We start from the raw sequence: 15,496 nt of genomic DNA, 5'->3' as shown, positions 1-15,496 counted from the left end.
GTGCCTCTGTTTGTAGTCTGTAGGCTGAGGAGATGATCAATGGTTTCGTCAGCTTCCTTGCACAGTCTGCATTTTGGGTCATCAGCTGATTTTTCAATCTTGGCCTTAATTGCATTTGTTCTGATGGCTTGCTCCTGGGCTGCAAGGATCAGGCCTTCTGTCTCCTTCTTCAGGGTCCCATTCGTGAGCCAGAGCCAGGTCTTCTCCTTGTCAGCTTTTCCTTCAATTTTGTCAAGGAACTTTCCATGCAATGTTTTGTTGTGCCAGCTGTTAGCTCTAGTTTGTAGTGTGGCTTTCTTGTACTGGTTTTTTGTCTGCTGTGCTTTGAGGAGTTTCTGATTTTTGACTTCAATCAAAGCAGGTTCTTCACTTTGCTTTACATATTCTGCCAGGGCATGTTCTTCTTCTTTGACTGCTTGTTTGACTTGTAAGAGTCCTCTGCCCCCTGATCTTCTAGGCAGATATAGCCGGCAGGGCCGGCCGGAGATATTTTTTGAGGTGAAGCGGGGGTGCTGAAAAGCGCCCCCGCCACCGGCGCCCTGGCCCCGCCCAGCGTGCCCTGGCCCCGCCTCCCACGCTGCGTGGGAGGCGGGGCCAGGGCGAATAGTGAGGGGGGCGGGGCCAGAGTTGGCCCCGCCCCCCCGCCCAGCGTGCCCTGGCCCCGCCTCCCACGCAACGTGGGAGGCGGGGCCAGGGCACGCTGGGCGGGGGGGCGGGGCCAGAGCTGGCCCCGCCTCCCACGCTACCCCCGCTCGCCCGTCTGGCCATTTCTAGCAGGCCAGAGTTAAGCGGAGGTTCCTCCAGGCCGCGATTGCGGCCTGGAGGAACCTCCGCTTAACTCTGGCCTGCTAGAAATGGCCAGACGGGCGAGCGGGGGTATCGTGGGAGGCGGGGCCAGCTCTGACGCCGCTCCCCCCCCCGCCCAGCGTGCCTTGGCCCTGCCTCCCACGCAACGTGGGAGGCGGGGCCAGGGCACGCTGGGCGGGGGGGCGGGGCCAGAGCTGGCCCCGCCTCCCACGCTACCCCCGCTCGCCCGTCTGGCCATTTCTAGCAGGCCAGAGTTAAGCGGAGGTTCCTCCAGGCCGCGATTGCGGCCTGGAGGAACCTCCGCTTAACTCTGGCCTGCTAGAAATGGCCAGACGGGCGAGCGGGGGTAGCGTGGGAGGCGGGGCCAGCTCTGACGCCGCTCCCCCCCCCGCCCAGCGTGCCCTGGCCCCGCCTCCCACGCTGCGTGGGAGGCGGGGCCAAGGCACGCTGGGCGGGGGGGGAGCGGCGCCAGTGCTGGCTCCGCCTCCGCTACTCCCGCTCGCCCGTCTGGCCTTTCCTAGCAGGCCAGAAAGCAGCGGAGGTCCCTCCAGGCCGCAATCGCGGCCTGGAGGGACCTCCGCTGCTTTCTGGCCTGCTAGGAAAGGCCAGACGGGCGAGCGGGAGTAGCGTGAAAGCGGGGCCAGCTCTGGCGCCGCCCCCCCCGCCCAGCGTGCCCTGGCCCCGCCTCCCACGCTGCGTGGGAGGCGGGGCCAAGGCACGCTGGGCGGGGGGGGGAGCGGCGCCAGAGCTGGCTCCGCCTCCGCTACTCCCGCTCGCCCGTCTGGCCTTTCCTAGCAGGCCAGAAAGCAGCGGAGGTCCCTCCAGGCCGCGATTGCGGCCTGGAGGGACCTCCGCTGCTTTCTGGCCTGCTAGGAAAGGCCAGACGGGCGAGCGGGAGTAGCGGAGGCGGAGCCAGCTCTGGCGCCGCCCCCCCGCCCAGCGTGCCCTGGCCCCGCCTCCCACGCAGCGTGGGAGGCGGGGCCAGGGCACGCTGGGCGGGGGGGGAGCGGCGTCAGAGCTGGCTCCGCCTCCGCTACTCCCGCTCGCCCGTCTGGCCTTTCCTAGCAGGCCAGACTGCAGCGGAGGTCCCTGTAGGCCGCGATTGCGGCCTGCAGGGACCTCCGCTGCATTCTGGCCAGCTAGGAAAGGCCAGACGGGCCAGGGCGCAGTGGGCGGGAGGCGGGGCACCGTCAGGGCGGTGCCCCGCCTCCCGCCCAGCCTGACGGCGCCCCCCCGGGCCTGCGCCCGAGGCGGCGGCGTCAGGTGCCTCCATAGTGGGGCCGGCCCTGATAGCCGGTCAACATCACTGCGAGGGTGCAGTGAGTGATGAATGGTCATGAGTTTTCTTGTTTTTCTGTCCAAATTGTCCAGTTCCATCTGTGTCCAGTTTATAATGCCAGCAGTATATCTTATGACAGGCATGGCCCAGGTGTTTATGGCCTTGATGGTGTTGCCTCCATTGAGCTTGCTTTTGAGAATTTTTCTGACCCTTTGTGTGTATTCTTTACTGACCACAGTCTTCACATGTTCATGCTTGATGTTGTCCAGCTGTAATATTATTATTACTATTATTATTACTATTATTATTATTATTACTATTACTATTATTATTATTAACATTGAGGCTGGGTGGCCATCTGTCAGGGGTGCTTTGCTTGTGCTTTCGGTGCACAAAGGCAGAAGGGGATTGGACTCAATGGCCCAACGGGTCTCTTCCAACCCTCTTTGTTATTATTGGTGTTGTTGCTATTATTATTATTAATTATTATTGCTTGGTGGCCGACTATAGTCCGGCCCTCCAACGGTCTGAAGGATCGTGAACTGGCCCCCTGTTTTAAAAGTTTGGGGACCCCTGTTCTAGCGTATAGAGGGACCTACTGTGATACATTGAGTTCCAAGATTCAATCTAAAAGATGGTTGGTTTTTAAAATAATTCTCTGGAGTCTGGGCAAAGGAGGGGGTGGAGCCCAAAATGCTGTTATGTGATGGTTTGGGTCCTTTTCATGCCAAGAAAGGAAGAAAGAAAGAAAGAAAGAAAGAAAGGAAAGGAAAGGAAAGGAAAGGAAAGGAAAGGAAAGGAAAGGAAAGGAAAGGAAAGGAAGAAGTCTACATCTACTTCTTGGCAACTTTAGGATTTTTGGAAGACTTAAGGGGGCAGAAAAAGTTTTTTCGGATTGGATGGCAGTTTACACCTAGCATATTTGTTGCTCCTTGCATAATCCTGAGTTAAGGATTCTGTGTGTAAGAGAGAGAGCGGGGAGTGAATTTTCAGTTTCCAACCTGTATTGTTTATAGATTTTATCAACAAAAACTAGATACACTTCATGGGATGTTTACAGATTGCTCCATTTCTTAGTATACTTGCACAAAATATTGATTTTAAAGGGACAAAGTATTCTTTATGTGTTTTGACAGATCTGATGTTTCCTTCTGAAATACCCATGTAGCTCAGATTCCACTCCATATGCTGATTAAACATTAAGCTCTTGCAAAAGGGCTTGGCTTGGTGACGGGCCCTTATAATAAATGCTGGGGTTGCCACTGCCTCTGCTGTCTGTCTTCCAGTTCATAATGGAAGGATTTGTTCTCTTCCTGGTGACTGCCTTCCTGATCTGTTTCCCGATTTCTTCCTACAGTCAACTGTAAGTACACGATAAATTCAGCATTCCCCTCACGCAGCATTTTAAGTTCACATGCTAAATAATGTTATTGCTCAGGACATTGTGAAGGTCCAACAAATGTAGTACTTTCTTCCTTCCAGGGATGGTTTTGGACTGCTTTAGATATAACTAGCTTTGCCCAGCCATGCATTGCTGTGGCTTATAGGAATCATTTGTTGGCCAGGTGGAATAACAGTGAATAGCCTTGCAGCCTCAAAGCCTGGCCGTTTTCTGGAGTAGCTAGAGTAGCACCCTCGATCAAAGAGCCAATTTGAAGCCTGGCTATTTCCTTTGTAGGGGAATCATTGTTTGGCCAACTTGAATTGCACTGAATAGTCTTGCGGCTTAAAAGCCTGGCCGCTTTCTACATAGGGCATCCTTGCTAGGCCAGGTTGAATGGGACAGAGTAGCCTTGTGGCTTCAAAGCCTGGGGGTTGTTCACCTAGGGGAAATTTTGGTTGGCCAGGCTGAATAGCACTGAATAGCTTTGCTGCTTGCAAGCCTGGCTGCTTTCTACCTTGCGGAATCCTTGGTTGCCCAGATTGAATAGCAATTAATAGTCTTGGTGTGGCAGGTATGAATGCTGCAATTAGCCACCTTGATTAGCATTTAATGGCCATGCAGATTCATAGCCTGGCTGCTTCCTGCCTGGGGGAATCCTTTGTTGGGAAGTGTTAGCTGGCCCTGATTGTTTTCTTTCTGGAATTCCCAATTTCCCTGCTTTCAGAGTGTTGCTCTTTATTTACTGTCCTGGTTTTAGAGATTATATTGTTCTGTATTATTATACCACATTAATTATTATATATTATATTTATAATCTTGTATTTACCTTTACCTTAATCTTATATTATCTGCTTAGAACTGGATTATATGAGGCCCCTTCTACACAGCTGTATAAAATCCACACTGACGAGAATTTTGGCTGAGGGAGTTGCTAGGACACGCACGGGCGGGGGGTGGGGGCTAAAGTCAGTGGAGCCTACCTTTCTAACTGGTAGTTAGGGGAGAAAGGCCCTTCCTCATCCTCTGTAATTTGGACTATTTTTAAAGGTTTTTTTTAATTGAAAGACATCTTTAGGATGACTATGTCTTCTGTGGTCAAATTTGGTGTGATTTGGTTCAGTGCTTTTGTTGTTTATTCCATAGTAAAATGAACATTACATTTTTATATATATAGATAGATGGATTAAAATTCAAACCATATCCTTTCCCCCCACTACTATGTAACTGTGGTGCTTGAAATATAACAAAAAGTTTAATTAAGTTCAATGCAAGATTTCTGTTTTTCACATTGTTGCTTCAAGTGGCCCACTTCACTACTTAATAGTAGGCATGCCTTTAATTTTCTGGAGATGCATCCACACTAGAATGAATGAGTTACAAGTTGGGTCGATACAGGAACTCTGTGGATGTAGCATATCTGGATTTCAGTAAGGCCTTCGACAAACTCCCCCACAACCTTCTGACAAACAAACTAGTAAAATGTGGGCTAGACAAAACTACTGTTAGGTGGATCTGTAATTGGCTAAACAAACGAACCCAAAGGGTGATTCTCGCCAATGCGTCTTCTTCATCTTGGAAAGAAGTCACGAGTGGAGTGCCACAGGGCTCCGTCCTGGGCCCCGTTCTGTTCAACATCTCTATTAACGACTTAGACGAAGGGTTAGAAGGCACGATCATCAAGTTTGCAGAAGACACCAAACTGGGAGGGATAGCTAACACTCCAGAAGACAGGAGCAGAATTCAAAACAATCTTGATATTTTGACAGAAACTAACAAAATGAAGTTCAACGGGGACAAATGCAAGATACTTCACTTCGGCAGAAAAAATGGAATGCAAAGATACAGAATGGGGAGCACCTGGCTTGACAGCAGTGTGTGTGAAAAAGACCTTGGAGTCCTCATGGACAACAAGTTAACCTAAATTTTCAAAATCCTTAAACCAAAAAAAAAAAAAAAGGTATTGGATATTGAATGTAATATGCAACAGCAAAAAGTACATTCTTAGTAATTTGGCTAAAAAATATGTTCATTACAGTTGCTTCCCGCTAAGAATTCCTTCTCTAAAAACAAAAGTGTTAGAACACCAAAGCTTCCAGCAACTGAAAGGAAAACCCTAACCCCCCCCCCCCCCCGCCCCGGCTACATGCCTGGGTACATCTATGCTGTAGAAAGAATCCAATTTAATTGCTTTGGTTCAATGCTTTGGAATAATGGGGGCTGTAGATTTACAAAGTCTTGAGTCTTGTCTTCCAAAGAATGCAAATGCCTCACCAAATTAAAATCCCACAATTGCATAGCATTGAGACATGGCAATTAAATTAGTGATGACACCCCTCAAATAGGAACTTTATGTGCTCCTGAAGCAGCTTCCCTTTTTCCTGTAGCTCAGTATTAAGATTACCGTATAATGCCAATCTAATGTGCACCCTCATTTTGGCAAGATAATTAGATTTGGGTAAATATGGTAAGTTTTTTTTTTTTTTGGCCAGGAATTTCAGTAAGAATTTTTAAAGGGAGGAAGAGAACTGCTGCTTTGAAAAAACATCTTAAGGACATTTCCCCCAATAGCTAAATGCCCTAAATTTACTGTAGCCAAATTAAAATTGACCCACAACTGTTAGCATACAATATTGATCATACTCATGTGATTTCAGTCACTGGAAAGACCACAGGTTCAGGCCCCGGCATGTTTAGCTCCAAAGTATTGAATGAGATACAGCTGGGTTGAAGGCAATGATCAGAGGCTCTCTATTTTCAATAGCCAATGAGAATGTCAACAGAGTCAATGCTCCAAAAGACTTACCACAATGGCAACATACAGATTTATTTATAGCACTTTGACTGTCGCACCTCAGGTTAGTTTCACCTTGCTGAATCATATGTTTTATATCTTTATATTGTTTTAATTGTTTTATTGGATTTTTATTGCTGTTTTAATTTTGTGTAGGCATCGAATTGTTGCCAATTTTGTACGCCGCCCTGAGTCCCTTCGGGTGAGAAGGGCGGGATATAAATGTTGGAAATAAATAAATAAACACACCAGGCTGTACACAGGTTGAAGTCTTTTGTAGTTTATTTGGAAATAGGAAATAAATAGTTCTTAAAAAGCAAAAGTAAAGATCCAAAAGATTGTTGCAAAACCAAGGCTATAAAGAATAATCCAAGAAAACATTAGGAATAAAACAAGGTTCCATTAATACATGACAAAGTCCCATGAACTTGAGTACACAAAGCTGCAAGATAATCCGAGAAAGCAAGAGCTGCTTCTAGACCCAAACGAGACGTTGCTTTTTTTTTTTTTAGATAAATTTTTATTGAGTGTTGCAAACATAAAATAGTTAAAAAGAAACACCACCCTAGTGGATTGGGGGGGGGGGGGGAGGGAAGGATTTGCACAATGCGGAAATGGAAAGAAAAGGAGGGGGAAAAAAAAGAATAAGGATAAGAAAAAGGGGGGGAAGAGGGGGGGAAAGGGGTGAGGGGTTGGGAGTCATTTCTTTCTTGACTTCCCTTCTTCTCTATAATGGTGTCTTATCAGATGATGTTTTCATCTGTTGTTTTCCATCTTTACTGCGTTTGTCTTCAATAGTTGATTTGTCTCGGTCTGTTATTAGGCGTTATATCAGTATTTTAATTTTTTCGTTCTTCATCCAATCCTTTACCGGTGTCCAGTCTGTCATCGTCTTTGGTTTATTATGTGTTCTTGATAGTAGAAAGGTTAATTGGTCCATATTCATTATATCCCATATTTTCTTTATCCAATCCTCTTTATTTGGTGTTGCTTTTTGTTTCCATAGTCTGGCAAGCACTATTCTGGCTGCAGTTGTTAAATAAGTAAATATTTTATCTTCGTTCTTTCCCCATTGCATGTTGGACATCCCCAATAGGAAGTATTCTGGAACTAAAGGGATTTTTATTTTTAGAATCTTCTGACACTTGTTATGTATCTCTCTCCAATAGGGTTTTATTTTTTCACAGGTCCACCACATATGTAGATAGGTACCATCTCTTTTCCCACACTTCCAGCATTTGATATTCTTGTCTTTTGCAAATTTAGTAATTTTCTTCGGTGTCATGTGCCATTGGCAAAACATCTTTAACCAATTTTCTTTTAGGTCGTAGGCGTATGTATAATTTAACTTTTTTTCCCAGATTATTTCCCATTCGTCTAGTGTAATTGTTCTTCCTACATCCCTTGCCCATTTTATCATACATTGTTTAATTGATACCTCTTCAGTACTCCATCCTAATAGAATTTTGTAAATACTTGCTATGGTCTTCTTTTGCTTTTGACAAAGGTTTGTCTCTCAGCACACCCTTTAATATTTCCTGCATAGCATGAATGCATTTCTTTGGCCTCTGACCTCTTTCTTGTTTGCTATTCTAACGCTCCTGAGAACCCGAAATTCCAAATGGCCAGCTCGATCCAGAGATTCTGTTTTGTCAAGGCCAGACATCTTGTTAGCAGCAGCCTCTGTCTGCATGCTATCTAACTGAGAGCTGTCCCCCCTTTGCACCTGGCTCGCTTCGATATCATCTCCAGTATCATCAACACCATTCCCTGCCATGGGAATGCCTCCCTGCTCCTCATCTCTCACAGCAGGGACACTCTGAACCTGAATCCCATAATTCCCATCAGAGTCATCTTGAATCTGGATCACATCATCTTGAACATCTGGAACCTGAATCTCACAATCCCCATCAGAGTCACTCTGAGACTCCAGCTGAGTCACAACATTGACAGCTATTCAAAACTACCGTGTTAGCTTGATTGGTCTGAAATGGTGCTGAATCGGATCCACCTCCTGATAGGTCTGGGGCTCTGTCTGACATCATTGTTGGTCGGTCTCAGTCAGGGGGGCAAATTTAATTGGATTATTTTAAAGATTTGTGTCCATTTATTGATCTGCCCAGGACAGGGATGCAAGCAGAAAGGCATGCTATGGGGTAAGAGATAATAATCTGAAATGGGATTTGGTATCTCAGTTGGGTCAATACAATTAGTGCCAGTCAGGTAAACAAATGGGTGTTCGGTGTGTTGGCAATTTCAATGGAGACCCAAAGGCAGGCGTTCTGTTTGGCAACACAGGAGAGGAAACATATCCAGTAATATTGTCAGATCATATCAGGGAAAACAGGAAAAAGACCAAGTGGCTCATAATTTTTCTGGGATGGGTACAATTATGCCCCTCTTTTCCACCCTTCCTCAACTTAACTGCTGAGATTAAAAATTTATACAGGCCTTCTGGTAAGATGAGAAGTGTTAGAAAGGAAACAGTTAAGCTGGCTGGGAAGTAGACACTGAAACCTGGCAACCTTTCGGATGTTTTGAGTCTACACAATCTTTTCATTCTTTGTAGCTACTCCATGGTTGTCCCCAGTGTCCTGTGGGTGGAGAGTGAAGAGCTGATTGTGGTGGAGGCTCATGGTCTTAGTGTTGCCACAGAAGTGGCCATCTCTGTCCAAGATTTTCCACAGAGGAAGAACATCTTTTACCAGATCAGAGCTACCATGAACCCAGTCAATGGCATGATGGTGACTCCTTTCATAAAGGTGGGTATGCAGTGATGATTATGTGTGGGGCAGTCTGTACATACAAAAAATCATACTGCACTCCAATACATGGTACATCTATCTAAGTGCGAGTCTACACAAACATGAAAACATGGATTTGCCCTAATTGGCTCTTGGATAGCTACAGATTTTCAACTACTGCTCTCGAGTAGGACTGGTTTTTCTCTGCTTCTGTTAAAGTTGATTTAACATTTGCTTGAAATTCCAGAGTATTCCTGCAACTTGTGGCAGTGTGAACAACTGCATCAATTATGATTCAGACTGGTCTGCTGTTCACATGGGAAACCATCACCTTTAGTTTTTTCTCCATTCACATCAGTATAGGAAAAAAGGATGGATCATGGCCATGTCACCATTTCCAGTCAACCACAGAGCTTCATATGAACTGACCATCAGGAAGAAAGAGGAGACAATGCTGGTCAAATGATTGACAGAATGAGACACTGGCAGTGGCAACTGCTAGGAGTTCCATGAAGCTCTGTGCTGGCTTGGCATGACAACAGTGACATATAAGGCGAGGTGAAAGTCCAATGAGTCTGATGTGGTTTTGGCCCTACTGGGCTGTGTAGATGCCCATCTATTGCTGTAGTAAATTTGACAGGGTATGGCTGCCTCTGTGGCCAAGCAAATCTTACCTTCCAGTGTAGATTAACCCTGAGAATTATTCCCTTCATTAAACTGTAGTATACAGTTGAACCTGCATATCACTGGATTTTGAATTCTTGAGATATAGGATCTTATCAGATGCAGTCTTTTCCCCATTTCTCCACATTCCCAAAATGGAGGCCCACCGAGTCCATCACATGGATGCAGGGCAACTTCCAGCAGGACTCCATGGGGCTCTGTTTCGGCAATGTGGAGAAACAGAGCCCAGAGTGGCTTTCAAGGAATTAGGTGTTACCTGACTCCTCATTGAAGATCATGAAAAGGAAGTGGGGAAAGGATGGGAAACCATGTGCAATGGGAGGCCAACACAAAGGACAGGGAAAACCAGTAGGGAACAAAGGAGGATGGTTCCCTCTGCTGTCCCCCTCTTTCTCCCAGCCCATTTGATGAAGTCCAGAGCTGGGTGAGATGGAAAGAAGAAATCACTTCTACAGCCAAGCTCAGTTATAGGAAAAGAAAATATAACTACAGTCTGACTCATAGAATCATAGAATCATAGAATAGTAGAGTTGGAAGAGACCTCATGGGCCATCCAGTCCAACCCCCTGCCAGGAAGCAGGAAATCGCATTCAAAGCACCCCCGACAGATGGCCATCCAGCCTCTGCTTAAAAGCCTCCAAAGAAGGAGCCTCCACTACGGCCCGGGGGAGAGAGTTCCACTGTCGAACAGCTCTCACAGTAAGGAAGTTCTTCCTGATGTTCAGGTGGAATTTCCTTTCCTGTAGTTTGACTCCCTCATCCACAGATTTAATATTCATGGTTTCACTTACCTACACTATAATTCCTCCCTGGAAGTGTTATATTATTCACATAGCTTCAGATGGGCCACAGAATTATTAGACAAAGGGCTAACATTTCCCCTTACTGAGACAGAACAAAATGGAAATCAAAGATACAGAATGGGGGACGCCTGGCTTGACAGCAGTGTGTGCGAAAAAGACCTTAGGAGTCCTCGTGGACAACAAGTTAAACATGAGCCAACAATGTGATGCGGCAGCTAAAAAAGCCAATGGGATTCTGGCCTGCATCAATAGGGGAATAGCGTCTAGATCCAGGGAAGTCATGGTCCCCCTCTATTCTGCCTTGGTCAGACCACACCTGGAATACTGTGTCCAATTTTGGGCACCGCAGTTGAAGGGAGTGTTGATAAGCTGGAAAGCGTCCAGAGGAGGGCGACTAAAATGATCAAGGGTCTGGAGAACAAGCCCTATGAGGAGCGGCTTAAAGAGCTGGGCATGTTTAGCCTGCAGAAGAGAAGGCTGAGAGGAGACATGATAGCCATATACAAATATGTGAGTGGAAGTCATAGGGAGGAGGGAGCAAGCTTGTTTTCTGCTGCCCTGCAGACTAGGACACGGAACAATGGCTTCAAACTACAGGAAAGGAGATTCCACCTGAACATCAGAAAGAACTTCCAACTTCCAACTCTACTATTCTATGATTCTATGATTCTATGAAAGCAAATCCCGCATAGTAAAGAAAAAGGCAGGAGTAAATCTCCTTAGCATTCCTCAGAACAGTTTTGTCTGGGCTTTACTGGAGGTTAATATATATAGGTAGCTTCTGCTTACCTAGCAGTTCAAAAACAACGTTAATAGATAAATAGGTACCGCTTTGATGGGGAGATAAAGGGTGTCCCTAAAAACATGCTGGCAAATTCGATCAGGAAGGTGTCCATGAACAACAGGCTCCTTGGTGTGGAAAATGAAAAAACAGCACCTCCCCATGGCCAAGTCTGGCACAGCCTCCAGATGCTGAAGATAAAAAAAAGAGGGAGGCCTTGCCTCTCTTTATATACATGTCTTTGCCAAATGTATAACAGAATTGAATGTTTGCCATATATTTACCTATAATCCACTCCGAGTCTCCTCAGAGAGATAGAGTGAAATATAAATAAAATTTAATAATAATAATAATAATAATAATAATAATAACTACACTTTTTGCCTGATGGTGGCGCAGTGTGTTAAAGCGCTGAGCTGTTGAACTTGCAGACCAAAAGGTCCCAGGTTCAAATCCTAGGAGCGGAATGAGCGCCTGCTGTTAGCCTCAGTTCCTGCCAACCTAGCATTTTGAAAACATGCAAATGTAAGTAGATAAATAGGTACCGCTCCGGCAGGAAGGTAACGGCGCTCCATGCAGTCATGTCGGCCACATGACCTTGGAGGTGTCTATGGATAATGCCGGCTCTTCGGCTTAGAAATGGAGATGAGCACCAACCCCCAGAGTTGGTCACGTCTGGACTTAACGTCAGGGGAAAACGTTTTTACCTACACTTTTTGCTATTTTTCCACAAATACAACCTTTGGTGGATGGATTGGGATGGAATTTGGATTGATACAGAAGGGACCAAGGAATTAACCAAATTCCAAACTGAGCCCTAAATATTTTTTTTAAAGGGACATCTTTTATTGCCTAAGTGGAGAATGGGACTAGTTGTTGTGGTCATTAGTTTTCACCATTCAAACTTCTATGACAATATTTACTCTGCTACAAAAGGCTAGGAGGAAATACTTCTCTAGTTCCTGATTTCTTTTTTTTGAAACAGGTTCCTGGAAAAGACTTAAAGAAGGATTTCAAGAATAAACAGTATGTGGTTGTCCAGGCTTATTCGCCTCAATTCACACTTGAGAAGGTTGTTTTGGTTTCCTTCCAAAGTGGCTATATCTTCACCCAGACGGACAAACCCATCTACACACCTGGATCTTCAGGTAAAGCTTCCTGCTAATTCGACTTCAAAACTTAGGTGTGATGTCAGTAGGTGTCAGGAAAGGATAACTTCACAGGGACTTGTTGTTGATTTTAATGCTTGATCTTTATTCTCCTGAGATGTTTTCCTTGGAACTGAATCTAGAGACTAAGGTCTTTTTTCCACCCCCTGTAGAGACAGTTGATGTTTGTTTAAAATAAGATTATTTCTTGTCTGCAGAAAATCTGTGCTATGTTGAATGGCCACATGAAAAACAGACAAGAATTTCGAGAAGCAGTACTTTTATAAAAACCTACACCTGCCAAGAATCTGTCTTCTACACCAATGGTTCTCACATTGTGGTCTTTCAGATGTTTGGGACTTCAATTCCCAGACTTTTTGAGCATTGACCATAATTGCTGGAAATTTTGCCAGCTGAAGTCCCAAAGATCTGTGTCCCATTCCATTTGGATAACTTTGGGAAATGCAGGGCAAGACCTCATTAAGGTGGCTTTCCTTCATGTTTGGTTGCTGTGTGACTGAACAGCATCTATACCAAATGAAGTGGTCAGTGTGGATGGGGTCAAGGTGTCATCTACACTGAAGAATGAACGAAGTTCGGCACCTGTTTATCTTCCATGGTTCAATGCTATACAATCCTGGGATTTGTAGCTTGGTGAAACATCAGCACTCTTTGATAGAGAAGGCTAAAGGATCTTATAACTCTACAACTCCCACGATTCCAAAGCATTGAGCTGTGGCAATTAGAGTGGTGTCAAATGCCATTAATTCTGCAGTCTAGACGCACCATCTGACAGATAAGGTGAATCTGTGACTGCAATGTGCAAGTTCATGGAGCCTTCAAAAATTGAGTAAGTCTTCAAAGCTGCAACTCGGGGTAAGCTCCGAACTGTCAGCCCTACCTTCTTAGCAGTTTGAAAGCATGCAATGCAAGTAGGTCAATAGGTACTGCCTTGGTGGGATATGCAAAACATGCCAGCAAAAGATCTGAGATATCTACGGATAACAAGCTCCTAGGCATGGAAAAAATGGAACAACAGTACCTTCCCATGGCTGGAAGTTGAGCACTGCCTCCAGACACTGGAGATGAAAAAGGAGGAAGACCTTTACCTCTGTCTGTGTATTGTATGTTGCTGTGTAAAAGGCATTGAATGTTTGCCTCATATGTGTTCTGTAATCTGCTCTGAGTCCCATCGGTGAGAAAGAGTGGAATATAAATAAAGTGTATTATTATTTTATGTATTATTATTAGTCCCACCCTCTGCTTAATACAAGTCTGTAGCCAACGAGGGTGGGAGTCTGGGTGTTACGGGTTCAATTCCCCCCCCCTGAAATTTTCAGGTTAAAAAAACCTGATTTACGCATTAATTTTAACTGGCTAACCAAATCCCCATACTAAGTCTACGAGAAGCAAAAATTAGAGTTCCTCCAGAACAACAAGCACTCTCTCAATCACATTTTGATAATTTATTCACACTATTATTACCTACCTTTTCGCCAAGTTATATTGCCGTAGAAGCAATAACTGACACAGTGGAAGTGACCATGTTTTGATGTCACAGATGTTTAATCACATTTTTGATGTGAAGATGATGTAATCCACCTGAACTGACATCAGAATCGGACTCCACAGGTTAACCTTCATAAGAAAAATTTAAGTTTAAATGCAATATATGATGTTTCCTTGTGTATAACAACTATGATTTCTGCTTGCTTTAAAAGTTTATACTTAATTTATACTCTCAAGTATTTTTTAATAACTAGGTACCAGAGTAAAGGTATTTTTATGTATTTTCTAAACAAGAAATGATATGTGTGGGTCACATATCTTGATTTTTAGATATTCCAATTTAAAGTGAACATATATGTATAAGAGATCTTTCAAAATGCTGTATCTCTTATTGTAATCAACACTTTTTGTGAAATTTGAAGACAGTTACAGATTAATAATAATAATAATAATAATAATAATAATAATAACAACAAGAAAAACTCAGCTGCTATCAGGACCTCAAGACTGAACTTCAAAGACTCTGGCAGAAACCAGTGCAGGTGGTCCCGGTGGTGATCGGCACATTGGGTGCCATGCCAAAAGATCTCAGCAGGCATTTGGAAACAATAGACATTGACAAAATTACGATCTGCCAACTACAAAAGGCCACCCTACTGGGATCTGCGTGCATCATCCGAAAATACATCACACAGTCCTAGACACTTGGGAAGTGTTCGACTTGTGATTTTGTGATACAAAATCCAGCATATCTATCTTGTTTGCTGTGTCATAATAAAATAATAATATACTTTATTCTTATATCCTGGCACCATCCCTCTGAAGGGACTCGGGGTGGCTTACATACAGCATAAAAGTCCCTAAAAACAGAGCATAAAATAAAACACAATAAAATGTAATTAAATAAAACAAATAGGCATATAAATCAACAACTTAAAACTCAATTAAAATGGTGCTCATCTGGCGGCAAATTACTGTAAACATGACCAGGCTGTAAACAATGGGCAAGGGAATGGGATAAGTGCAAAGGTGCAACCATGGGACGAGGGCATGGGATGTAGTGCAAGATTTCATAACAATTGCGTAGAACAGCTAGAGACTAGGCCTTCTCAAAAGCTTATTTGAACATTCAGGTCTTCAGGTCCTTATGGAAGGCAGACAGTGGAAGAGCTCGCGTAATCTCCCTGGGGAAGGCGTTCCAAAGCTGGGGGGCCACAACCGAAAAGGTTTTCTCCCTTGTCCCCACCAACCACGCTTGTGACGGTGGCGGGATCGAGAGGAAGGCCTCCCTGGCAGATCTTAGAGCCCGTGCCAATTCATTGCGTTTGGGGGGGGGGGGGGAATGCAGTCACAAAGATAGGCAGGACCCGAACCGTTTCATTTCATTATGTAGTTTTATTTGTTTTTTTTACTCCATTCTTTCTCCTTTCCATCCCTTCTCCACAATATGGAGAATTCTTCCTTCCTTCCTTCCTTCCTTCCTTCCTTCCTTCCTTCCTTCCTTCCTTCCTTCCTTCCTTCCTTCCTTCCTTCCTTTCTTTCTTTCTTTCTTTCCTCTATTCTACT

At 44.8% G+C, this 15,496-nt stretch overlaps 1 protein-coding gene across 4 annotated transcripts in view; it reads left to right on the top strand.

Moving 5' to 3' along the window:
- The first annotated feature begins 2,068 nt into the window (after positions 1–2,068).
- Positions 2,069–15,496, top strand: part of LOC100566600 (A.superbus venom factor 1) — a 111,490-nt gene continuing 98,062 nt past the window's right edge. For 2 of the 4 annotated variants that reach the window (XR_010003201.1, XM_062971470.1), the window contains exons 1-3: positions 2,069–3,449; positions 8,831–9,023; positions 12,259–12,421. Coding sequence is in view for 3 of the 4 variants with exons in the window: in XM_062971470.1 (XP_062827540.1) it covers positions 3,334–3,449; positions 8,831–9,023; positions 12,259–12,421 (472 nt within the window). In the remaining variant the exon portion in view is untranslated. The remainder of the gene's footprint in view (positions 3,450–8,830; positions 9,024–12,258; positions 12,422–15,496) is intronic. The other 2 variants (XM_062971468.1, XM_062971469.1) reach the window with 2 other exon arrangements.

This window comes from Anolis carolinensis, chromosome 2, assembly GCF_035594765.1.
Source record: "Anolis carolinensis isolate JA03-04 chromosome 2, rAnoCar3.1.pri, whole genome shotgun sequence".
Taxonomy (NCBI): Eukaryota; Metazoa; Chordata; class Lepidosauria; order Squamata; family Dactyloidae; genus Anolis; species Anolis carolinensis.
This window is presented reverse-complemented; position numbering and strand designations above follow the sequence as displayed.